Here is a 27,300-nt window from a genome sequence, read left to right as displayed (position 1 = left end):
GATTAAGATACTGAGGGATAGATTTTAATAATTTATTTAAATATAAAAAAACATTTTTTTTACTCATAAATAATTTAAATAATAAAAAATAAATAATTTATATTTTTAAAAATAACTCCCTCTGTATCTAAAATCTATTATTTTTTCAATCAATTCAAAATATATATAATTTATAACATTAATAATAATAATAATAAAATCTCTGTAAAATGCTTAATTTGTAAATTCAAAGACGATTTAGCTCCTGCTACTAGTGCCTCCTAGAATAATACTGTAACCAGTAGTCATTTTTTTATTTTTAAATACATGTTTTAAGGCCATGTATTTTATATTTATAATTATATATATATATTTATATTATATACCAATATCTAAATTATCAAGTTATCATTTTGACATTTAACTTTTTTTTTTATATGAATATTATCTTTTGCTATTTAAATTCTTTAGACAATCCATTAACTGTAGTTGACGCCGAGGTGTTGTTGTAGGTTGTTGTTTTTATATATATGCTTATTAAGTTTTACCTGTCCAGGATTGCTCCGACGTAACGTCCATCAGTGAATGTAAGCAATGCTGGACCATCCCATGGCTCCATTGCACAAGCAGCCCAATGATAGAATTCACGTTTTTCTGTTGCCATTGTCAAGTCATTCTGCCACGCTTCAGGTACCATAGTCATGACAGCCTAAATAATATTTATCAACATTATTATAATTATAACAACAAAATACTCATGGGCAATCTTAGGCAGTATCCCCCCCCCCCACTTTAAGTATTTATAATGACTTTTAATTGTCATAACCGTATTTAAATTTTATTAATTAAGGGCATTCACAGACAATGTCCCCCACTTTTTAAAAATATCCAATCAACTTGACTAGTTATAACTGTTATAAATGTATAATTTTTGGGAGTTCTTATAATGTTAATCTTGATCAATGTAAAATAATTTGCGGTAAAATAAGTGTTTATCAATCGGTAATTGACTTTGTAAGCTCTGTGAAATATTTGGGTGCAATACTTGATAGTATTTAAGACTTCCAACTAGCCATCTTGCTTTTTACGATAAATCATTTATCGTATCAGCAATACATATCTGGAATACATTACCACCGAATCTTACAAATCTTTAAACTTTTAATGAATTTCATAACGCTACATTTAACTATTTTCGGAGTCAAGAATCGATTAATTCAAAAATATATAGTTATTTCTGACTTGGAACTGATTAAATTAACTTGATCTACCGTAAATTTATATTTTATATTTGTATTAATATTATGTATTGAACCATTGTAAAAATGTATTTATTCTCATGTATGGCCACAAGGGATTACGATCTCATGGCCAAATAAATAATATATCTATCTATCTATTTACATTAGTTAGGAGTTAAGGGAATTCCCCCGTCTATTTTTTAAGCGTTTTTTTGGGAACTTTTTTGACGATCAATTAACAATTTATTAAATCGCAATTATCTTTAAACCAAAGCTAAATATCAAGAAAATACTCTACTAAAATTTTAGTGTCCATTAATAAATTAACACTTTTTAAGCATATTTTTCTCTGCAACCAATAGTTTTACTATAATAATGATTTAAATAATTAAATTGTTTATAATAATAAAACGCCGCAAGTCTAGCTGGGAGAACGACAGATTTGAATTCAGAAGATTTGAAAGATTATTTTACAAATTAAAAATTTACTAGACTTTGATTTGTATATGAGGTTTTAGATGTGACGTGTAGAATATACTAAATTAAAAAAAAAAAAATGAATAAATAAATTTTAAATTACCTCAGGCAAAGTACGTTGACCAGCCATTACCAAAAATTCAAGCACACAATCAGCTGCCCCGGAATCAGACAGGTTTGGCTCAACAACTGGATACAGATCTTTCAATTTATCACCATAAATATCACTTTTCATAACTCCTTCACGTGCTTTCATGAAATTGACATTACCACGAAGTGTATTTATTTCACCATTGTGTGCAAGAAGCCTGTAATTTACTTCATTTTACTATTGTTCAAAATATTATAAATGGAAACAATTTATTTTTTTTCATATTGAATACACTTATGATACTCGATAATTTGCATCTCAATACGATTCAAATATAATAGCTATTCACATTTTAGATCTATTATTTTCAAAATTTCAAAGTTGAGATAATTTCGTAGTTAAATTTAAATTTTAATTCTTAATGAAAAGTGACGCGCATGGTTATCCGCGACAATTAATTTTGTATTATCTACAAATTCATTGAATTTCATTACTTCACACATATACTGAAAAAAAATAATACCCAGCTTCAAGTAAAAATTACTCAATTTAAGTAATACTACTTTCATGATACCAGCATCAAAGTTTCGATGTCTGTACAGCCAATAGAAATAAGCTACTTTCAGCCCAATACCGTAGACAAATATTAGCGAATGCGTAAATTGCGAAAGCCTTGTCAGTGGGCAGAAACAAATTTGTTTCGTCGAGAAAAAATAAATAATGTTTTTGCCCGCTGAAAGTCAGTTTCACTCTTGATTTCTTACGCTCTGATACTTGCTATTTGTTTATTAGTAATGTCAGCCCACTAATTTTATTCATGTAAGTGACAGTTCTGACTTTGTGATAAAGTTTTATAAAAATAAGTGTAAATGATAAATAGTATTTATTATTTGTACTTAATCATAAATTTAAATTTATAAATAAACTTCTGATTGGCTGCTGACACTAAAACTTTAATAAGTGTGTGACAAGGGATGAAACAAGACGATTTCAGACTGCGGATAATATCAGCCCTCATCTACGACTTGGGCAGCCAACTTCACCATGATCCGAAATAGTCTAGTTTTATTCCTTGTCACACAATATACTATTTTATAACCGGTCTTAGCTATTTTTTTTTTCGGATCATTTTTTGTTTGCGGATACATTGTCGCGGTTATTTTGTAAGAGAACCTATATAAACAAATTTTTTTTAGACGGGGATTTATTGAATCCGTTGAAAGAAATTGCACGTTTCGTAACCGCTATAAAATTTTCATTCATTTTTTTTTGTATCAATACTAAATTAATTTAAAATAAACATTGATATTATTTTTTAGTGAATATTAAATACAAAGTAAACTTACCGCAATGGCTGTGCACGTTCCCAACTTGGAAAAGTGTTTGTTGAAAATCTCGTATGAACTAACGCAAGATACGTTTCAAACTTGGGATTCTATTGTTTAATAATAAATTAAATTAAAATAAAATTGAATAATTAATAAACTCAGAATGTTAATATTTTTTTTAAATTGAAAATTTTATGGCTTTAAATTGTGATCATCTGACAAAGATATAAAACTGATGTAGAATTTTTATACGAATTCCTTCATACATAATTAAATTCTCCACAGTTTAATTTGATATAATGAAATAAAATATTTTATAAAAAAATTGTGAAATTAAATGTTTTTCAAATATTTATTTTTTGAATTAATAATAATTAAATATTTTTTATTATTTTACGAAAAAAAATTAACTTTCTGTTTATAATAATTAAATTTATTAAGGTAGTAGTCTACTAACTCGCGCCGTTTTTTATTCTTTTTTTAGGGGCCTTTTTTTTAGAAGGAACAAATGAAAAGTTTTGCATTTCTAATGCGTTTTTATTTACATCTTAAGGTAACAAAAAAACATTTTTTTGAGAAAATTAATTAATATATTATTATTATTATTACTGTCCTTTAAAGTTGACGCCTCAAAAAAAAAGCGCGTGGATAGCCAAGGTGGTTTTGACTCTTGAAGACATCCGAAATTAAGAATTCTTGATTAGTTTTAATCTATAGACATGTCATTCTCGTCGGAACTAGAATTATGAAATTCGATCGAAAAATAACAAAATGGCGGACTTTGAAAAACAAGTTTTTTTTTTTTTGCATAAAAAAAGTTATAAAATGAAAAATTACGGGTGGAAAAAAATGAATCCTAGAGACGAGAACTACATCTGTGTAAAATAACCAGTTCAAGTTTCAAGCCAATAGGCTATAGAAAAAAACATATGATCCGGACCGACCGTAAAAACATTTTTTCGAGATAAACACGTTTAAAGTTTCAGTAAACTTTGGTGCGCAACTGCGTGCAATTATGAGGCGCTCTCGACAACTCGTAAATCCGTTCCTATTTCGAATTTCAGTTTGAAATCTTCACAGTATATTCTCAATATATTGTACTTTCGAATTAAGCAAAAAAAAATTTTTTTCGATTTTTCCAATCCATTACCAGACTACTACCTTAATGAGTAATTTTTTTTTGTATTTTGAGTAAAACATACATTAAGATCAGTGAAATAACGCCACAATTGATCAGCAGTAAGTTGTCCCTTGTAAACGACAGTTTTCAGAGACAAAGAACAAATATAAAATCTCAATCCTGGCTGTGCTATAGAATGCGAGGCACGTTTCCGCAACACAAATATCTGTAGATAAAATAATTAAATCAATAAATTATATTAATTATAATAATATATTTTAAATTATATTACAATAAAATTTTGAATAAATTATATTCCGTAAATGAGTTAAATATATCAAAGAAAATTGGCTCATGTAATATTTCTCAATAGTATGACCTTAGTTGTACATTTTTAAAAATCTATTATAATATTAGATGATACCAAAATTACTTGAATTGTCTTAACCCTACTCGCCAATTGATGACAGGATAATTTTTCAAATGTTAAATCCAATTTATAAAAAAAAAATAAAAATGATTAAAATAATAAATCTAGAGTAAGTAATAAATTTAAAGAGACATGATTTATCACCATTTTATTTAATATTAATGCGTAAAAGTAATTTATAATGTAAATTTAAATAATATTATGAGGAAATAAATAAATTGCTAACCTGACGGTTGAGAACATCAAACTCTTGATCACCAGTTACGAAAACTTGACGCATATACGGCTCACATTTACGTGCTACTTGGCCAATACAAGAATTGTCTGTCGGTACATCGCGCCAACAAAGTACCTATAATTGTAAAAATAAATTTATTTGTTTGTAAATTTTTAATTTTTTGATTCAAAATTTTTCATAAAACATTATTTCACAGAAAAAAAAAATGATGATTACAATGGACAGTAATTTAAAGTTTTTTTTTATTTGATTCAATTGAGAAATTATTTATCCAGTTGTCATAGTAATTTATGTTAAAAATAGTTCATACTCTCAAGTCACATTCGCCTGCCAGCTTCTCGAAAGCCGCTTCTGACTGCTTATGGGTATTCTTGTCAAGGAATAAAATTCCTGTAGCATAACGACCAAATTCTGGCAATTCGATACCTTGTTTTTCACTGAAATTAAAAAATAGTTATTTATTTTTATTAAAAATGAATAACAAACATAATCACTTTGTTGTGCAATTTTTTTTTTTAATCAAATGCTTCAAAGTTCAAGTAAAAAAAAATAATTAGTTTACTGATAACAAAACATAATATGTACAAGACCCCCTGGTGGATAATTTATTGATTTAAAATTACTACTAAGTGATATCAACAATTCTTTAGTTACAGTAAATTCAGATAAGACGTTACACAATTTTATACCTACGTCATATAGCGATTTTAATTCTACGTACTTTATTTTATCTAACTCAAGTCTTGTTTTTTATATATATAGAAATATATTCATTTTATATAGGAATTCATAAAGTTATTTTAAAGTACAATAAAAGAAGTGGAAAATTTTATTTTTATTTATTGCAAAAAATATTTCATATGAAAGCTTTAAAATTTTTTTTTAATTTTATAGAAAAAAAATTTATTTTTTCAATATTTTTTAATAATAACAAATAAAAAAAATCGAATTATTAAGAGAGTTATTAATTAATAAAATAATAACAAACCTGATTTCAGCGGCATAGTATTCGTGAGGTATAGCACAAAGTACTCCAGCACCATCTCCTGTATCATTGTCACAAGCACATGCACCTCTGTGGTTCATACGAGCTGACAAAGTCTCTGCATCTCGTACAATCTGAAAAATATTTTAATTATTCACTATTAAGTGGCTTAAAAAGTATGAATAAGTTAAACCTTTCGAGAACATGGTCTGTTTTTTTTATCATAATATTTCTATTAAGGGCATTCTCAGACAAAAAATATGCAATGACTTTCAACTATCACAAATGTATTAAAATGTAATTAATTAAAATAAAGTTGAAACTTTAATTTAATAAAGGACAACGTAGAAGTAATTTTGCCGAAATATAGAATTAAAAAAAAAATATTTATAGTTAATATAAATAGAGAGTTAAACAAAAGTTGGAAAATAAATTTCAGTAGAATCCATGTCAATTTTTGAATTCGAATTTTAAAATTTTGTAGGCTAAAATCTATTTAATGAATGTCGTTTAGCTCCCAATTGATATCGACTGCAAGTAATTTTTTAAAAATTTTATATGTCGGTGAAATTACTTCTACGTTGTACTTTTTTTAATTAAAGCTTCAATTCTTTGTTAATTAATTAATTAAATTTTGATATGCTTATGACAATTGAAAATTTTTAAAGTGGGAAGCACTGACTGTAATTTTCAATAGGATTCTTGTGATCAAAAATACAAAGATAATAAAAAAAAGTTAGACCGATTAATTGTTCCTATCGAGAGTTATTTGGTTTACTAAGTTTCATACACAACAATTGACAACTCGTGTCACTGGGATTAAAATAATTTATATTTAATTAATGGAATAATTAATCGACTTAATATTGGTTCGAAATTATTCTTTAATGAATTGTCTCTGTGTTGGTATAAAATTTGACCCATTTTAGTGTAATCGAAAAAGTCTAGAAAATTTCAGAAAATTAAATCCAGTAGATTTTTTACTTTTCATTTTTTTTTTTTTTTTTTTTTCATTTTTTTTTCACCAAAAACGTTCCGATTTTCAGCTACATCGAAATTTTGAGTTTTCGCAATTACATTTCCTGATTTTTATTTTGAAATTGCTTGATATTTCTATATTTACTGGTTACATTAAATTCTCTGATAATTCTCAATATTTCCGGTTTGCGGTCACCCTGATAATCAACTTGTTTGATTAAATTTAAATAATATGATTAATATTAATAGTATGAAACCTTGTGCGAGCGTTTTCCATCGATAGCAGCAATGAATCCAACACCACATGCATCTTTTTCAAGGGTTGGGTCATAAAGACCCTGCTTAACCGGAAGAGACCAAGGATCACCAGAGCTCATATTCGTAATCTGAAAAAAGAGATATTAAGAAATAAATAAATATATTAAATTTATACTTTATTATCTTAACAAATTACGCTGAAATCTATTGCATCATAAAATATCTTAAATTCAATGAATAATTTAATTATCACTGACTAAAATAAAATTTTTAATATCAATTATTTAAATAATTTAAGTGTTAAATATAATAATTAAGATATAATAAATTTATGTCATGTTATATCACTTTTATTTACGTTTTATAGCCTACTATAGAAGTTAACGATCGTGTAAATGAATATACCATGACAATATCATTTTTTATCGTGTAAAATCGTCTAGACGTAACTCACCCCTATTAAATATTAAATTACTCCACATAACATTTAAAATAATGTTACAAAAAAATTTAACTGCTTTAAGGGCATTAGTTATTTATTTGTTAGTAAAAATATATATAATTTTTCAATGAGTTTAAATTTTTAAAAAATTAACAGTTAAATTAAATTTTTTTATAGAATTTCCACAACGTATTATAATCTTTAAATTAACAAAATATATAAACCTATCGATTCTGTTATCTCTTCCGGTATTATAAAAAAATAAAATATATAATCATGTATTTTGAAACATATGATACTTGCTAATTATCTAGATCGAACGAATTGCAAGAGTTAATGAAATAGATATGAAACAAAATTAAAACAAATCAAACTGTTATCAATAAATTTCAAGTATTTTATGTCAACATTAAAATAAATTTTAAAAATAGAAATTACAACTTATCAGATAAACACTTAATAGTTATCATATTAAATCTTGCGACCAAATAATAATTTGTATTCTTTTATCTTAATTATTAAGCCTTAAGACAATAGCAAATGTAATAAATAAAAATATATTTAACTAAATGTAAATAAATATATATTTATAAACCCACGTACATACTAGTAGTTGTAATCATTCGATTAAAATGAACGATTTTTAAATAAAATTATAATTTAGTATTAGACAAATCAAAATTTTGAATATATTAATTTTGTGTAACATTGAAAATTAAACTGAAACTTTAGCTTATATTCTCATCGAGTTAACATTCAAGTTTTTGATCCCCCTCCCTGATCCTTAAAATATATCACTACATACATTCAATACAATATTTGCGCTGACGTTTGGTGCGCATATGCCAACCAGTTTGCAACTATACGACAAGAAGAATTGCGTAACATGTGCACATGTATGCACATATTTAATACTTGTTATATGTATATATATTTATATACTCATACCAGCATTATTCTAAGATGTTCAATGGTCAGTTATCGTAGAGAAATATATAATTGGAATTTAATTAGAACTTACGATTTTTTCAGCCTCTGTTTACCTACAGATCGCATTCAGAAAATGAAATTTTTTAAATATTAAAAATTCGAAAAACGAATATTTAATTGTGTGTATTAATGATAAAAAAATAAAATTAACTTAAATAAATAAATGAATTTAATCTTTAAATAAAAATTTTATTTAATCAATTATAAATGGAATGAGTTTAAAAAAAGAAGCATTTTATAACTTAATCTTCTTTTTTTTTTTTTTTTTTTTTTGAGCTTCGATCAAACTTGACAGTATTATAAGTTCAAGTTTCCTCGGAGGGTTCTCTTGCATTATTGATTTATCAAACAGAAAAGTTGCCTAGTAAAGTCAGCAAAAGTATATATCGTTCAAGAAGTTTTTGGATCGATGCCAGGATCATGTCTTGTATTATTTTTTCAAGTGATTTTTTTCAAAATTGCAAGTATTTTAAGCAGCCACGCTACACTCGGTATTATCGTGACGTCAGTTTTAATAAACTTCTACGTCTTTATAAAAAACAATTTATACATATATATATTATATATAGTATATATATATATATATTATACATCAACAATGCGTAATAGATTTTATGTGAATGTATATAACTATCATATTAAGAGCAGAATGATGCATCAATGAAATAAAATCAATTATAATCACGACATATTTATTACAATAATGACAACATCCGGTTTTACTAATAATCGATTGCATGCAATTTTAATCTTTTTATGTGATATTATCAATTGATTATATATTATGTAGATTAATTTATGATAATAATGAAAAATGATATTAATAATAATTTTAAACTTGTATAAATAAAAATATGTCTGTAAGTTTAATGAACAATAAGAAATGGATAATAAATTGTACACGTGGTTACATTTATAATAAGACCTAAAGCTCATAAAATTAAAAGACGCAGCAGGTCAAAGTCCGCTCGGAAATTTCAAATTTTTGCGCGACATTTATAGCCACCGATGTGTGCAGTAATTAAATATATATATATTTTTTTACATAGATATGTACTTGAAGTTACTGATTAAATTGCTCTCGTTAAATTGTTTCGCAAATCATTTGAATCAATAATCAATTTTTTATTTTTTATGTTCATTGCATTGCTATTTATAAATATGCTATTAACTTTCAGTGGATCAAATCTCATATATGTAAATTTTACTATTTTATAACTAGAAATTATCTGTAATATATAAATAAATAAATTAATATTCATTATCTTTTCTCATATATGAATACTTAATGAAAAAAATTTTTTATTTGCATTAATAAAAATGATTAATTAAATATTGTGAATGTAAATTATCGTGAAGATAATATTCCATTGAAATAATGTACCAAAAACTTTTATAATACAAAAGATAAATAAAAAAAATTTAATATTAATATATCAAGATTTATTAGTTTTTATAAAAATGAAATGTTTGATTCTTTAAAAGAGGACTACTAGTGTGATCGTTTGAAAAAAATATGATTTTTGGTAATTTTTTAAAGAAAACTACTGCATGGAATGTTTTAGTGTTTTAAGGATGTATTTGTAGATATATAATGAATGCAAGATAAAATTTTTGAACCAAAAAATTCAAAATTCAGCAAGTTATTCACAATCTCCCGCTCAAAAAAAAGTCCCCCTGCTGCAGTGATAGCGACCTTCACAGTCCATGAAATCAAAAAAACCAAAAAGTTTATTAAAGTAGAAGGTTTTTCCCGTACCATGACCCTCGGGCTAATGAAAAAAAATAAATTTAACAAAATGGCGGAGTTTAAAAAAAAAAAATTTCAAATTTCGCGCGAAAATTTGGTGATTTTTGGACTGCCAAAATTACATTTTTGATTCGATTGAAAAATTGGAGGTTTATGATATGTAGAAAAGAAACTACAATTCCAATCAAATCAATCGGATAATTTGTATTCGAGTTATAACTGCAGCAATTTTGAAAAATGTATTTTCGAGAACACTAGAAATTGTAGTATGTTATTTTTGAAGATATTGACTATTGAAATATGCAAAAAAAAAATTGAAACTTATTTGAAACTTAATGTTTTTTGTAAACTAAAAAATATAAAGCACATACTTTTATATATTTTTCATTATATTAATGACATAATAATAAAAAAAACCCCAAAAATTTAATATTAATTCCATTGAGTCGAAAATTATTGAACTAATTTCACTTTAATAAAAGTTTATTTTAAAATACATAATATCAAAAAATAACATTGTTTAATTTTATTAATAAGCCATTAAAATTAATCGGTGTATAGCCAAATAACCTTGATTAAAAATAATTTTTATCAATTTAGATTAGTTTACTTTTTAAAAAATAATGTAATGACATACTCTACTTGTTAATACAATTCTATTATAATGTATATAAGATTGTCGATAAAAACAGCATAAAAATTTAATTAACATAAATTCTCATTACAATTTAAGAGATAGGTACACTATTCATATACTAAAAATATATTATATACGGCCGCAAAGTAAACAAGTAAGCGATAGGTAAAAAAAAGAAAAAAAATGAAATAAAAAACGTGCCACGTTGATAATTACGACTTTAGCATAACTATAGTAACTTGACCGCAATATTATTGCATTCATAATATAATACCTATATGATAATAATAACAGTAATAAGACTTGTTTATCTGAATAGTGTAGTTTGATAGTTCAAACTCTGTTAGATTAAAAGTAAAAAAATAATCAGATTTTTTTTATCAATTATACGAATTGATAATGACATTGAATGTGTTTTTTTAACTTCCTGATAAGGAAACTAGAAATTTAAAAAAAAAATGGAAGTTATTGGTTTCGGTCCAATTTTCGAAAACCAAGTTTTGAACAGATTTCGATGTTTTAAGGTCCTACGAAACTATTCTGACTAATTTCAAGATATGTCTGAGTAAATATACATTCGTATGTAAGTATTATATAACTTTTTAACGGATGAACCGATTCTACGCTGTGAGAAATTAAACTTGATTGGTACAGTATGTTTTGAGTGATTCCAAAAACAAAATTTTTTGAAAAATATTTATTTTTCTTATAACTTTGAGTATACTTAATGTATCGATTTCGAAAAAGGTGTTGTTTTATAATAAGCTCAAAAATCACAAAACTGATTGATTCTAATAATGTTTTAAAATTAGAGACTAAAAAACTGCATCAAATGTCGCTCCAAATATTAACATAGATAAGTTCAAAAGATAATGGCGATGAAGAAATTTAAAAAATAAAAATTTACTTAATTTTTCCTCGATAAACGCATAATATAATTTATCGTATGTTCCAAAACTTATACCGGGCCTTTGTCTTTATTGTTTTTGACGATTGTTACATAATTTATTGCAATCGGTTCATTAGTTTAAATAACATCATTAACAAAAATTTTGAAAAATCACTGATTGAAATTTTTTTCCTGATATTTCATCATATATTAATGCTCCGATTCGATTCAAAGCTCATGTAACGCTCCATCTTGATCATTTCTATTAGTTTCTATTCAAAAACAATGAATTCATCAAACATTATCGTGGTACCAAACTTCAAAAAACGATCTTTATTGATTATTTTCATTTTCTCGAATTCTTGGAGATTAATACAAAACGTAACTTCTTTCGAGCTCGAAAATACCAATGTCCTTAAAGGTATTGTCGAACTCAGAGCTCAAACATGTACTGGCAAAACCGGAAGTTTCGGCGCTGGCCCGTAGGTTCAACCGGTTTCCAGATTTTAAATTCATAAGTTAACAGATATACTAATATAATTCAATGTAATGTAATATAATAATAAACATGTAATTTATGCGTTTTAACTTTCAACTACACTGTTAATTTTTTTGATTTTTAAGAATAATTGTCAGAAAAATTTAAGAAAATTTATTAATTTTACATGAATATCGATTTGTTTACATCAATAAAAAAATTAAAGCAGAATATTTAATGATAATACAATGTGACTATTTAAATTATGTGTTCTATGTAATTAATGATGAAATTGAGATTTTAATTTGAAAAAATTTTTTAAATGTACTAACTTTTTGTTGAAAAGCCCATAACAAGTTTTTGATGACTGTGAGTTTATTAATAACTTCGTATGAAATTTTCCGTATTTAAAAATTAATTAGACATGGAAAAAAAATGATGTTTTTTAATAAACTATCAACTTTAAATTGATGTCGACCAAACTTGAAATAGGAAGTGAAGCATCCAAAAAGTTATTATGCTCATACGAAAAATAATTATGCTGTATCACAATACTTACTACGCACGAGAAACCTATCGATAAGCTTTAATAACAATTACTTTCATACATTATAAGAATTGTGATATGGCATAATAATTTTTTATAAGAGCATAATAAATTTTTAAATGCTTCACTTCCTGTTTCAAATTTGGTCGACAACATAATAAAAATTGGTAGATTTCGAGCCAACATTTTTCTCTGTGCACATACGTAGAAAAATACCCTAGCATCTATCGATCTAGAGAGCAGACTTGCTCAAGAATTTAAAAAAATTTTTATATAGGACAGCAATATATGATTGAAATTTCATATTTTAAATATTATTGACGTTTAATTCAATTTACTAAACTGCCCTTTATTATCTTCCAAAAATTTTTTTAATAATATTTCAAATTTAAAAAATTTTACATTTACTAAAAATTTTCAATATAATAGATTATACTGTTTCAAAGCAATATACAATTGTTATGTAATACAATATAATTTTCATATTAAAATTAAAAATTTCGACTAATAGAAAATGGAAATTTAAATTACAAGATAGTGAAAATTATTTTTTTAAAAATAATAATTTTGATAAATAAAAAAATGTTAAAATTAATATTCGAATAATTGAACACCGGGTAGATAATGAATTAAATTTAAATCTACTCTATAAATATTTCGTATTGAGATTATTTTTATATTTATGTATAAATAAACATGAATTATATAATAATCTTTGTTTGGTGGACATTCATCCTAAAGTCATCAATCATTACTTTTTTTATCCCTTTACTTCTAAAATATTACGCCTGATTTTGTTGCGTATTTAATTTTTACTTCAAGTATAGTTAATCAATATAATATTGCAGTACATATATATGTATAAATGTATACATATATATATACATATAAGTGAAGTATAAAAAAATAATGGAGTTAAGTTAAATGTCTCATCATTATCACATAGACTCAAATTGTGGAAGCTTGAACCTATTGATTTTAAACGTTGCACATAGTTCTGTATATACTCTTGCCAGACACTGGCATGCAGGCATTCGCCGGGCGTGTACCTAGAGTTTATTCAAGTATGTACGTATAGTACATACGTCTAAAACTGTTTTTTCATCATCAACAAAACGTCTTGTCGTTTATTTGACCAATTATCACTCTACTCTAGTTTTCGTTATTTGTTTTATATTTAAATGAGTACAAGGATTTTTGTAAATACTCTAAAAATCTTTTCTTTTAATCTCATTGCTAATAAAATTAATTTTTAAATACTCTAAACAAATAATTATACTTATTAATTGCTGATATACATCTACAGTATGATCATGAAGTCAACAGACACTTAATTTTCGGAGTTTTTTTCCAACAAATCAATGACAAAAATATGAAATATAAAAATATGCACATGTAGAAAATTTTAAAAACTATAAGTACAATTTTTTAAAAAATAAAAAAACTATTAGACGTTGGCTAACTTCAGTATTATTCTAGAATCGATTGTAAGACCTGGGTTCTGAAAAATTTCAACATGTGTATATAAAATATATATGTACTTATATATTATTTTATAATATTCATAGCAAAAATTTAATAAATCATATAAATAAATTTTTACGAGTTTAAATGTAATACCAGACAAATTTAAAATTTTAAATGAATATTTAAAAATTTTTTAAATGCGCATTTTTTATAAATTTTATTTATTATTTACTTTATTTATTTATAATTTTTAATTTGTCTGCGGGTTACATTCACACATATTTTACGCACAAAATTTTTTTTTACTTTACATATATATACTTTATATATTCCTATATTATTTATTTATTTATTGACATCAAAAGTGAAAAAAAAAATATTAAGCTTATAAATAGCGAATAATTAAAAAAATTTATTTATCAGATATATCTCAAGGCAAAAAAAAATTCCAATTTAATTGCCGGTAAATTATTGTCTATGACGACGTTAAGTTTGCTTGCTTTAATTATTGGATAAAAATACCATCAATTATTATTATTTTTTTTTCTTTTTTCAGTTACATAAGATATTAAATTAAATGTATCAGTATGGGAAACGAGACTTGAAAAAAAAAAAAAAAAAAAGTTATTGAATAAATCCTCACCTCCTAGATGTAAAGAGTTCTTTTGCACAATTTAAACACGAAAAAAATTATCTTTATATTAATTTAAACTTTATTATTATTGCTAGTGTACTTAATTGACACTGTCTTTATAAAAGCACACAAACTAACCCGGCGAAATCTACCAAAAATGTTTTTTTTTTTTTTTTTAATTCTATAAAAAGTTGCGTACTTAATTCATTCACTTTTTTATTTTGTTAACTATTCCTCTGGATAAAAAAGTCAATGCCACTAGTGGATTTAAAATATTGACTGATTGAGGGAATAAATAATAAAAAAAATTTATTATTTAAATATTTAAGGAAATAATTGTTCGGAGATATTATTTAATGCACATTTGTAAATTAATTATGAGAGCGATAAATCACTGGCACGTGAACGAAGACGCACTAAACTGCCGACTGATCAAGAGAAACTAACATCCACCACTAAAATTATGCTGCGTTTACATTCAACGATTATTATATTTTTCATACATTTATTAAAAGATTCTGTATTATAAATAGACTTTATTTACTGATAATTAATAATTAAATTAATTGATATTTAAATATTGATAATGGGTTTTAAAAAGTTTTCACATAAAATAGTTTTTAAAATTTAATTAGAAATAAAGCTTGTGGTTCAAATCCAAATTACTTAATTTACTTTAAAATTAATTGTGATTTTTAAAAATTGATTATTTTTGACAAATGAATAATGTAAATCATTTTTTATTTAATGTTTTTGAAATTATTTTAATTAGTAGTATGATGATATGATTTTTTTTAATTCAATTATTTAGTCCTAAGTCCAGATTCCGAAATTAAAATGTCGGGAAATCGGAAATACAAGATTGAGAATTGTCAGTTATTGATTTGTGCCATGAAAATTCATTTTAATTTTATATTATTTAAGTGAAAATTGTTTTTTTGGTAAAAATTTATTACATTTTAAGGAAAAAACGGTGAATTATTTTTAAAATTTCTTAGTAATTCGTAGCAAGTTTAATATTGATTTATTCAAATATTAAAAAAAAATGGTCAATTTTACTTACTAACGTTATTTCCGGTCTCATTCCAATATTCCACTGATTTAAACGAAATAGAATCTTATGGTATACAGCTTGGAGAATTTTACTCTGCACTCAATTCTTGGTGATAAGCTAGAAAATAAAAAGAAATAAAAATGGACACTCCTGACATCTAAAGCTGAAATTTAAAACCAATTTTATAAAAGCATGTTAATCCTAATAGCACAGTTCGCTTAGCAAAAGTTTCCTTTAATTTTTCTTCAAATGTCCGTCAACTTCGAACTTTTCCGTTTTTGACGACAATTTGTTATACACAACTTGCTATACAATTCGACGTAAATTTACTACCCGAATTAGAATGCAAATTCACTTCAAAAGTTGACTAGAAAAAAGTTGTCAATTTTCAGGAAAATTTTTATATTATTTTATTGTTAATTTGAATTGAAAAATCGTTAAGTATTTTGTTACCGTCAAATAATTAACCGCAAATTTTTCTTTACAACTTTTGTTCCCAAATTGTCAGCAAATGCGAGCATTTTTTATGTCAAATTATTGTCAACTTCAAGCTAAAGTGGTTATTAGGGAATATGAGCGCAAAATATATTGCAAAGCGATAGAAAGTTTCCCACGAATTTCGCTCTTAACTTTTTGCATTTGTTCTACCGGAATAAAGTTAGGGGTAAATTTTTTTTTTAAATAAAATGATATGTCAATTAATTGCTTCTTATATGCTCTTTCAAAATCGGCAATTGCTCCACTTGTATAATTATTAGTTAATACATAATTAATTTTAAAAAAAACGTAATTTTGCTATTGTTTAAAAAATATTTAAATTTTACATTTTTTTTTTTGCTTAAAAAATTGCTCTCGATTTACTCTATTAACTAAGTGACAAAACTAACTAATTTCTACAATATTTTTAATAATTAACTTTAAAAAATTTTTTGCATTCTAGTCACTGACAGATGACGTCATCAATGGTCATTAGAATTCATGAAGGCTTTGTTTATTTTTTTTTTAAATTCATTATTAATCTACTAATAATTATATAAGTGGAGCAATTGCCGGCCGTCAAAATTTCGGTCAACTTTAATTTTCATATATAATATTGTGGGAATGCTTTAAAACTCAGTTGGTAAAAATTTAGAATTCGACTTTCATGCCACGTAATTCTATTTACCTTTCAAATAAAATAAGGAATTTATATTATCAACATTACAAAAATATTGAAAATAAAGTATACAATTTGTGATGACATCTATATCAATATACTACATCGTGGTGTATATGTGTAGAAAATTTATATCGTGTAGTGTAATGCGCTGGGCCAATGAACGTCAACCACGATTGAGCGGTCAGCTGGTTGTCAGTGTGAAAATTATTAAAACGTCCTAAGAATGGCAGCGTTTAATATTTTTAAATTATTATTTATAAATTTAATATTTTATACAACATTAATATCAGCCGGGTAAGTTTTATTTAATTAAATAATTTACTATCACACAATTACAATTTAATTTGAATTTTATATTGTGAAAAAATTTATTTAATTTTAAATTGTACGCTTGTAACCTTCAATAATTATTTTAATTTAAAGTAATCATTAATATTTTTTTTTTCATAGGAGAGATTTTTATTCTATTCTCGGTATATCAAGAAGCGCTAATACAAATGCTGTTAAAAAAGCATACAGGACGTTAGCTAAACAATTACACCCTGATAAAAATAAAGATGATCCTGAAGCATCACAAAAATTTCAGGACCTGGGTGCTGCTTATGAAGTGCTTTCAGATCCTGAAAGAAGAGAATTGTATGATAAATGTGGTGAAGAGTGTGCAAAAAAAGATGGTATGACGAACAATAATGATCCATTTGCAAGTTTTTTTGGTGATTTTGGTTTTCACTTTGGCGGTGAATCACAACAAGAACGTGATGCGCCACGGGGTAATAATATTATTATGGATCTCAGTGTTACGCTTGAGGAATTATACAGTGGTAACTTTGTGGAGGTAATTTTTTTTTTTCATTTATCATGTATACAGTAGACTCTATTTTCTTCTGTTGGAGCCTTTTTTATGTCATTTCTAACTTTAATTACAACCTTATAGCTCTGCCCGCAGAACCCTTTCCATACTGGTTTACCCGACTTGTTAGCCCACACGAAAAAATATATATGACATATATGCTTTGGCTACATGGGACATATATATTATTCATATATTTTTTTGTGCGGGAGTGTTAGTGTATAGTAAGCAATATACTCAAAAATTAATTTCCATAAAAATATTAATAATTGATAAACCATGAACTTAACAGACTAATCTTTGCAATTTATAATGTTACTTACTTTACGAGGTACAATTTTTTTTCCGTATTCCAGTAATTTATGGATATATTTAAGGGGGAAAAGGGGTCTGAGATACAAACGAAAGAAGATATTTTCGTGATTTTTTTCAGAGTACCATCTTTATTAAAATTTTAAAAATTTGTGACATTATTAAGCATCATTCTAAGAATATTTTGATAAATTTTCATAAAAAAATATTGAAAAATAAGCCAGTGGTAGTGGGGAGAGACAAGTCACCTCAAAAAAATGTTACATGCCGTAGGCAGGATAACTCATGACTACTTCATCTGAAATCAAAAAACCAAAATTAAGTGACTCGGCTCTCCCCACTACCACTGGCTTGTTTTTCAATATTTTTTTATAAAAATTTATCAAAATATTTATAAAATGATGCTTAATAATGTCACTAATTTTAAGAATTTTAATATTGAAGATACTCTGAGAAAAGAAAATCACAAAAATATCGTCTTTTTTTTGTATTTCTGACCAGCTTCCCCCCTAAAGCTTGAATCATAATAAAAATACACAAAATATCTGAGACTTTATTAAGAAGGGTTTAATTAACAATTAAATTTAAATCATATATCATAAATTTGGTTCTGATACTCAGACAGTTGCGTAGGGACTGCAAGTTGCTCGTAATTTATGTTTACGTATACTTTTTTTATAACATATAAAAGAGTTATTAATTTTTAATTACAGATTACAAGAAATAAACTAGTTATAAAACCAGCCAAAGGAACGAGAAAATGTAATTGTAGACAAGAATTAGTAACACGTAATTTAGGAAGTGGTAGATTCCAAATGACACAACAAACAGTATGTTCTGAGTGTCCAAATGTTAAGTTAGTTAATGAAGAAAGAACACTAGAGGTTGAAGTTGAGCCTGGTATGGTTGATGGACAAGAAATCAAATTTTTTGCCGAAGGCGAACCACATACTGACGGTGATGCTGGAGATTTAATTTTAAAGTAATTATAAAAATATTAATTAATATGTTTTTAATAATTCAAATTGTAAATTCTTAAACAAAAAAAAATTTTAATTTTTACACAGAATAAGGACGCAGCCTCACAAAATATTCGAACGAATCGGCGATGATCTCTATACTAATATTACTATATCAATGCAAGATGCATTAATAGGATTTACATTAGACATAAAACATTTAGATGGACATAAAGTTACGATAACACGTGAAAAAGTAACAAAACCTGGTTCGAAAATTCGTAAAAAAGGCGAAGGAATGCCTAATTATGATAATAATAATCTTTATGGCACATTATATATTACTGTTGACGTTGCATTCCCAGAAAAAGACTTTACTGCAGAAGAAAAAGAAGGTATTTAGTTAATTAATTAATTAATATATTTACATATTAGGGTAGTCGTTGAAAATTCAATTTTTTCAGATGCTCCATAAAAAGCTTCTTTTTAGTGAAAAAATACCTAGGTAATTTGGTTTTTTTTTTTTTTAAGTAAAAATAACACGTGCTTCGGACGATTAAAGTTTATTTTTCGATACAATCGCGTTTTTTTTTAAATATCTCATGAAATATACAGATTAAAGGAAAAAATCATAGTAGCAATTTTGTAGGAAATTAAATTTTTGACAAAAAAGGTCATGTTCATTTTTTTTTATAAAATGTGTATTTAAGAAGATATTTCGAAAAAACTATTTTAGATTTTATCCATCGAGCATTTAAAAAATTACGAATGTTAAAAATAACGTTTTCTCTTAAATATAGACAACTTCGTAACTCATAACATATCAATCATCAATGCTCGTTATAGTTTCTATATACTTAGAAAAATTTTATTTTCAACATTTGTATTCCTTAAAACGCTCAATCCATAAGATCTAAAAAAAGTTTTTTTAAAATATCTTCATAAATACACATTTTATGAAAAAAATAAATATGACCTTTTTTGTCAAGAATTTAATTTCCTACAAAATTGCTCGTACGATTTTTTCCTTTAATCTGCATATTTCATGAGATATTTAAAAAAAACCGCGACTATATCAAAAATGAACTTTGATCGTCCTGAAGCACGTTATTTTATTTAAAAAGAAAAAACCAAATTCCCCATGTATTTTTTTACTAAAAAGAAGCTTTTTATGGGGCGTCTGAAAAAGTTTAATTTTTAACGATCACCCTATTATATATATTTTATATTCTTTTAAATTACATATTAAAATTTTTGTTCTCAGCCATCAAACAACTTCTGCAACAAAGTTCTGTAAATAGAATATATAATGGTATAAGTGGATCATGAATTTTAAATACCAGAATTTAAGTGATTTAATGAATTTCCAGTACACAAAAAAAAACCAAATCAAGATAAAATGTACTAAGAAGAAAGTAATGAAACATAAAACAATTAAGTCTTCAATAATGCGTGGTTTTAATTTACTGCAATACAAAAAAAAATGAATAATGTGAATAAATCCATACTATTTGATCAAGTTCGTACTCCATTGTCTCTTTTACTTAAAAATGCTGAAAATAGTAAACACAATTAACTGATTAGATAATAATATTTTTAAAGTAAAATATATATAAATACATATGTATTGTAACTTAATTTATTTATCATATCTACTATGAACAATATTCAATTCCATTTATTCAGTCATGAATGATTGTTTCATTTTTTATATATAAAATTTTCGATTAATGTTATAATTAATGCTAAACTGTAATTACCAGTCTATGGACATTGACAAATAAACTTTAAAACTGTAAATATAATAATAAAATTCACAAATTTAAAATAAATATTCTGTTAATCTTTAATTTCGATAAACAATTTAATAATAGTAGATATAGTAATCTATATTATTAAGAGAATAAGGAAAATTTTGTTCCCGTCATATCTATATAATAAAATATGTTAATGTTACTAAATTTGGTATCATTAGGAAGGTCTTGACTTAGATTCGTGCCTTTTCATAGTTTAAACTATTCTTTGTTCCTGAATTTCTAGATAAATCAACTTATCTACATCATTCGAATAACATTCAAATTATGCGGGAAAAAAGACAATCGTATAGATTTTCTCGATACAAATTAATATTTTAAGTATTCTGTCATTATATATGACTGAATATATAAAATTATTATATATATATAATTGAAAGAAAACAAAAAAAATGTATATTATGATATGTCTTCTATGATTATAAAAAAGAAACAGATTTAATTTGATATTAGTGGAAAAAAAAATATAGTAGGTGACTAACAACAAAAAATTTGAGCATGTGTAGATTTTTTTGAAGAATTCCATGATTATACATCCGTTGAAATCAATCAGTTATAAAAGATTCTAGAGTATAGATTTCAAAAAACAGTTAAATCCAAATTATATTCAATAAATTTTTTAGTAATACTCAGGCAGTCGTGTAGTGACTCCAGATTATTCGTTATTACTTATTTAAGATTTGGGAAAGGCAAGATGACGTATTTTATCATTTAAAACAATAAAATTTAAAGACCGAGATTGACTATTTTTTTTTTCATATCAATATATTTTAGAGAATCACTCTTATACTTTTTCGCTTTCAATATTATATTTTTTATGAATTACCTTCTCTGATGCGGGTTTATTGTTCAAACAATAAAAATTAAAGGAAATCCGAAAAAAATTTATTATTTATTTTTTTGCGTGCTACTTGGGTAATGTGATTCATGATTCGAACACTATTTGCACACCTCTGATTATAAAAAAACAAAAAGTACTTCTATAGGTTACTGAAAAATATTTTAGCTTGTAAATAATCTTTATTGAAAAGTTACATTTATAGTAGAGAAAATTACGGTGATTTTACTTATTTTACAATTTAACATTTTTCGGAAGGTAAAAATGTTAACACAAAATACTTAACAATTAGTAACGACGTATTAACATGCGATTTGGACAAATTGTTATACTTGTAACAGACTGAATATTTAAATTAATAATGACTATAAAGTTTTGCATTAAAATAATTAAATTTATTTTGAAAATAGCACCGATTCAAAATTCAATAAATTGTAACTAGCGCTTAAAATATTCGTTATTACATAGTTTGAGTGTATTACAAATAAAATCGTGTGTCAAAAATTATATGTTTTAACACATATGAATGCTTAAATTCTCTGGAACCGAACTATAGATTTTTATACATTAGGACATGGTAGTGTCTCGCGCCAAGTAGTAGTTTAAATGGTATCGGAAACAAAAGTAAAATGTTAATTTATAGATTTGTTTCCGTTTAATTTTCACACTTAAATTAAAATGCTAAATTTTTGTATTCATTAAAAAATAATTTATTTACAAAAAGTAAATTAATACATGAAAAAAATAATTTTTTCGTCCTGTTGTATGAAACAGTTGCCGCTTTCCGCCTCCGTCGAGGAGAAAAATAGATTGCATGTTTGTTGACCTCGACTTCATTACAGCTAGCAATTACATGTGATCTGAGATATTTCTTACTTTACTGTCCTAGGTCTGTAATATACTATTCAAGACCCGACTGATGTAAGTTCAACATTTTTCTTCTGTTACTTCAACGAATCCACGCGAACTTTGTCAAACTTATATATTAAGTGTCATTTTTCACTTATAATTTTCCAATAATTATTTCTCAACACACTGATAGAAGGATTTATTTGAGAGTAATAAGCTAGATTTATTAAAACTCTTGTGAGAAGCTTCTTTGAGACAAATAAATATTTATTAATAGTTAACAAATAATTCTTTGGCGAATATTATCGAAAGATGGCCGTATACAATCATATGTAGTTGTATATATTAGCATAAGACTAACTGGATAGTAGTAAGCGTTGCCACACGGCCATATTTTATATAAAATATAAAAATTATTTTAAATAATTGTTTGTTAATTATTTAATAAAAATAATTTTTTTATTGTAATATATTCTTCATCTTCCCACTTGAAATAAATTTTTTAAAATATTGTTATTATTTATATTATAAGAGAATTAGGTTATATCTTCAAATACGTTAAATTGCGTCAAATAAATGAGTTATCAAATATTAATAAATCATTTATTATACATTAATAAATATTTATTTGAGCCTATTTATTAATAAACCCTTTGTTAAATATTAACAAATCTTATTAAATCGAAAGAAATCCTTCTATCAGTGTGCAGTAGAGTATTTTAACATAAATTTTGTGGTAATTTTACAATAAAATTTATCAAATAACACAATATAGAATTTTTCGCTGTATACAATTATTATATAAAACAAAAGACATATAATTAGATCGTAATTATAAAGTAAGATAATAAAAGTAATAAAAAAAGCTACATTTAATAATTAACTTAAATTAAAACAATAAATAGCTGATTGAATGTTAACTTTAATAAACAATTTATTGAGTATAATAACAGCGATACTATAAAATATATTTATCTTGCAAGCATTTAATTAAGATGAATGTATAAACTCAATTAAATTTTTTAACTGCAGTAACAGTATAATCGCATGGTAAAATCATCAACACAAGCACTTTGTTTACCGTATGAATTTAATCTACCAATAGAACCAACTAAAGTACTATTACCCGTATTATTATCATGTCTTATCGATGCTTCGAATATTGCATTACCGGGTGAAGTTTCGACAGTAATTGTATAATCAATCCATGGTATTGGTTTTTCTTCATCTTTATCTTTATCTTCACCATCATGTCCGCTCCAAACTTTAGCATCAATAACTTTGTTTAATCTCAAAAATAAACACTGTGGATATTTTTTAATCATTATATTTAATTCATTGATCATAAAATCGGTTGCATTCTTTATCGCTGAATCATCATGCGAAATGTTATTACTTTTATGACACATACACCAATGACCAGGTATTCCAGCTGTTGAGCAATTACGTTCCTCAGGTATTGTTAAAAACCAACTAATGCCACGTGGTAATAGTTTATTATTATTAATATATTTATTGCGATTACGAATAATATCATCGTTTATGTTTTCAGGATATAAAAAATCCACAAGTGTTTCATGAAAATCATACGGAGTTGTCAAACTGGCAGTATTGGATTGTAAATTTTTAAACGCCAGTGGAAATTTTATTTTCCACCATTCAGGTAAAGTAATAAACATTAAAGGAAGACTACCTTCTATTCTTCCTTGATAAGTCTGTCTAAATTCACCCCATCGCATACCATGATCACTCATTACAATTAGTACCGTATTATTTAAATAACCTTTGTTACTTAAATAACTTATAGATTCGCTGTAAGAATTATCACCTAATTGAGGATAATTTAAAAAATCATGAGTTAAACTAGCTTCCCAAAAAAACGCAAAGTAACGATCGTCATTAAATTCTTTGACTATTTTTTTAGTGTAGTTTAATAGATTATCAAATGTTTTACGTGTACCGACACACAAGTCGGCATTTAATTTGTGCGTATTCCCTATATCGTTTTCAGCTGCCACACAATAAGGTCGAAAATAATAATCTGTGGGTTGATTACGAAACCCTGGTTTAAGATAATTGAATGTTGTCATTGCACATGCATCTTCAGCAAATATTGTACGGTAACCTGCCTCACTAAAATTTTTCCACATTAATGGGCATTTATCAAATGGTAATTTGCTATTATTCCAACAGTTTAATCTGAATTCTCCTTCTGATAATCCACTTAAAACTGGAACGAGATTTGGATATGTATTATCACCAACTTTGTTGTAACCCATCATTTCAATAGCACCCATTGACTTAAGTGTTTCAACAGTTTTTGGCATCATACGATGAAAATTCATTCGTGAAACGGAATCTAATCCGAGAATAAGAATACTCAGATGATTGTCATTATTATCATCATCTGTAGATGTATCGTTTTCTTTTTCTTTTTCTTTTTGCTTCTTTTCGGCAATATGACATCTTTCTTCTACTAATGGCTTTCGTGGGACAAAAAAATGATAATCACGATATATTTGTTTGTTATTTTTAAAACATTCGACTTTTACAAATTCTGACGTTATATTTTCAGAGCTATTGAATTTATGACATACTGGATCGTATCTAAAATTAAATTATTTAAATTATAGTATATTGTGCGACAAGGGATGAAACAAGACGATTTCAGACCATGGTGAAGTTGGCTGCCCAAGTAAACGAGGGCTGACATCACCCGCAGTCTGAAATCGTGTTTCATCCTGAGTTACACACCATATTTTTTATGATTATCTGCACCGAAACTTGAAGATTCAGTGTCAGCAGCCAGTAAGAAACAAGTTAATTTCAAGCCGATGATGCGGAGAACTTAGAAAATAAGAAATCTGTGATTTACAGGCACTTATTAAATAGTAAGTAAGACAAAAATATTATTTTCACTTATTTTTTATTAATTTTATTTGGTTAATTAAAACTGTCACTTAGAAAATGAAATGAGTAAACGTACGTGACAAGCAAACAAATTAGAATAATAAGGCTGCAGATGAACATTAAATGTAACTAACACCGGGCAGAAACAATTGTGTTTCTTCGCAAATGAATAAACACGCATGTGCCTGTCCGCTGTATGAAGGTATTTTTGAATTACGAATTTGTTAGCAGTTGTTTGTAGCATCGGCTTGAAATTAGCTTGTTTCGACTGGCTGTAGAGACACTGAAATTTTAAGTTCCAATGCTGGTATCATGAAAAAATATTTAATCAGATTCTGTCAAATTAAAAACTGTCTTTGATTTCTGAATTTATATCTTGATTGTATCATAATACTTGAATAGAATTGTGCATTTTTATACCGAACTTCTACCATAGATGAGGGTCTAGGGGCAAAATAAGACACTGTTTTTGAAACGATGGAGTAAATTGATCGGTCCGGGCAGTGCGACTATTTAAACATTTTTCCTAAGAAAAAAATCCTTTTCTTTAAGTATTTGTTGTACGAATTGTTTTATTGAGAGCTCGAAGAAAATGACTGAGGTAAAACGGGCCAAGATTGTAAAATAAAAAATTGCGTCCTTCTTACTCAATAAGACGAACACAATTTTAAGTTACTGTCTTAATAATAATGATTGAAAATCTTTTAAAATTTTTATTTGAAGCGTCACGTCAGTATATTAAACTAATTAATCGTTTTCCATGAAGTGATACTTACTTAACAAAATTATCCTGATTTTTTTTTCGTTCGAAAACTCTCCAACAACAGTCGATAATATCTGTTTTATTATAATACTGTTGATGAGCATTTAAATTTATAAATAGAGCCGTATCATTAGATTCCACAAGTGGTAATTGTTTTCCGAATTCGCACTCGAGTAAATTCACATTTTCCATAAACTGTTTTGCGAATTCATTAAGTGGATCGAGTGCCGCTATTCGGCATCCTTGTTTATGAACAATGAAACCCGATACATTATTTGTTACTTCACTAAGTTTTCGTTGTTCTCTTTCTACAAAAGTATCTGAAAAAAAAAAAAATAGTAACTATTGATTGTTTACATATTCAGTTTTTTTTGACTCTTTTATTTGAATATAAAAAACGCTAATTCTTTTTATACAATACCTTGTATTGAAATATTTGAAAAATGATCAATGTTATTATTATTAAGTTGATTAGTAATAAAATTATTAATTATTATTAATGAGGCAATAAGAAATCCTAGAATACCTAAATACCACGTTCTTACTTTTAGGCCAATATTGCATTTAAAGCTTTTTTCATTTTTAATATTATAATAACGTTGCTGTGACATGATTTCATTTAATGTCACATATTATCTATTAAATAACACTATCTGACATAAAACGGAAATTTTATTTATCATATTTTTTATCATTTTTCTACGAATATATCATTATTATATAATATTCATAATATTTTACTTTTTCGTTGATGAAATTTTATTGCACATCATATTATTTAATACAAAAAACAATTTTTTATTATTTGTCACCGATTTGTGTGACAAAAAAAA

At 25.7% G+C, this 27,300-nt stretch overlaps 3 protein-coding genes across 4 annotated transcripts in view; 1 reads left to right on the top strand and 2 right to left on the bottom strand.

Annotated features, from left to right (window-relative positions):
* Window positions 1-15,406, bottom strand: part of LOC103570096 (uncharacterized) — a 30,438-nt gene extending 15,032 nt beyond the window's left edge. Inside the window, exons 1-9 of one of the 2 annotated variants that reach the window (XM_053740957.1) lie at window positions 14,969-15,406; window positions 7,125-7,253; window positions 5,893-6,023; window positions 5,215-5,341; window positions 4,893-5,018; window positions 4,319-4,462; window positions 3,135-3,223; window positions 1,801-2,005; window positions 528-688 (exon numbers count right to left, since the gene is read on the bottom strand). In XM_053740957.1, coding sequence (XP_053596932.1) covers window positions 528-688; window positions 1,801-2,005; window positions 3,135-3,223; window positions 4,319-4,462; window positions 4,893-5,018; window positions 5,215-5,341; window positions 5,893-6,023; window positions 7,125-7,244 — 1,103 coding nt within the window. In that variant the 5' untranslated portion in view covers window positions 7,245-7,253; window positions 14,969-15,406. Of the gene's footprint in view, window positions 1-527; window positions 689-1,800; window positions 2,006-3,134; window positions 3,224-4,318; window positions 4,463-4,892; window positions 5,019-5,214; window positions 5,342-5,892; window positions 6,024-7,124; window positions 7,254-14,968 lie in introns of those variants that run through there. The other variant, XM_053740958.1, reaches the window with a different exon arrangement.
* Window positions 15,407-17,306: 1,900 nt separating this feature from the next.
* LOC103570097 (dnaJ homolog shv) lies at window positions 17,307-20,812 on the top strand. Its single transcript, XM_008547704.3, has 5 exons — window positions 17,307-17,466; window positions 17,623-18,007; window positions 19,048-19,316; window positions 19,402-19,688; window positions 20,558-20,812. Exons 1-5 carry the CDS (start codon window positions 17,396-17,398, stop codon window positions 20,620-20,622), a joined length of 1,077 nt encoding a protein of 358 aa, XP_008545926.1. The 5' UTR covers window positions 17,307-17,395; the 3' UTR covers window positions 20,623-20,812.
* A 2,898-nt stretch (window positions 20,813-23,710) lies between these two features.
* LOC103570098 (uncharacterized) lies at window positions 23,711-27,126 on the bottom strand. Its single transcript, XM_053740567.1, has 3 exons — window positions 26,889-27,126; window positions 26,481-26,787; window positions 23,711-25,401 (listed from the first exon to the last, which is right to left on the bottom strand). The coding sequence occupies exons 1-3, from the start codon at window positions 27,076-27,078 to the stop codon at window positions 23,817-23,819; spliced, it is 2,082 nt and encodes a 693-aa protein (XP_053596542.1). The 5' UTR covers window positions 27,079-27,126; the 3' UTR covers window positions 23,711-23,816.
* Window positions 27,127-27,300: the final 174 nt, after the last annotated feature.

This window comes from Microplitis demolitor, chromosome 7, assembly GCF_026212275.2.
Source record: "Microplitis demolitor isolate Queensland-Clemson2020A chromosome 7, iyMicDemo2.1a, whole genome shotgun sequence".
NCBI classification, from domain to species: domain Eukaryota; kingdom Metazoa; phylum Arthropoda; class Insecta; order Hymenoptera; family Braconidae; genus Microplitis; species Microplitis demolitor.
Note: the sequence above shows the minus strand (reverse complement) of the source record. Positions and strands in the feature narration are given on the sequence as shown.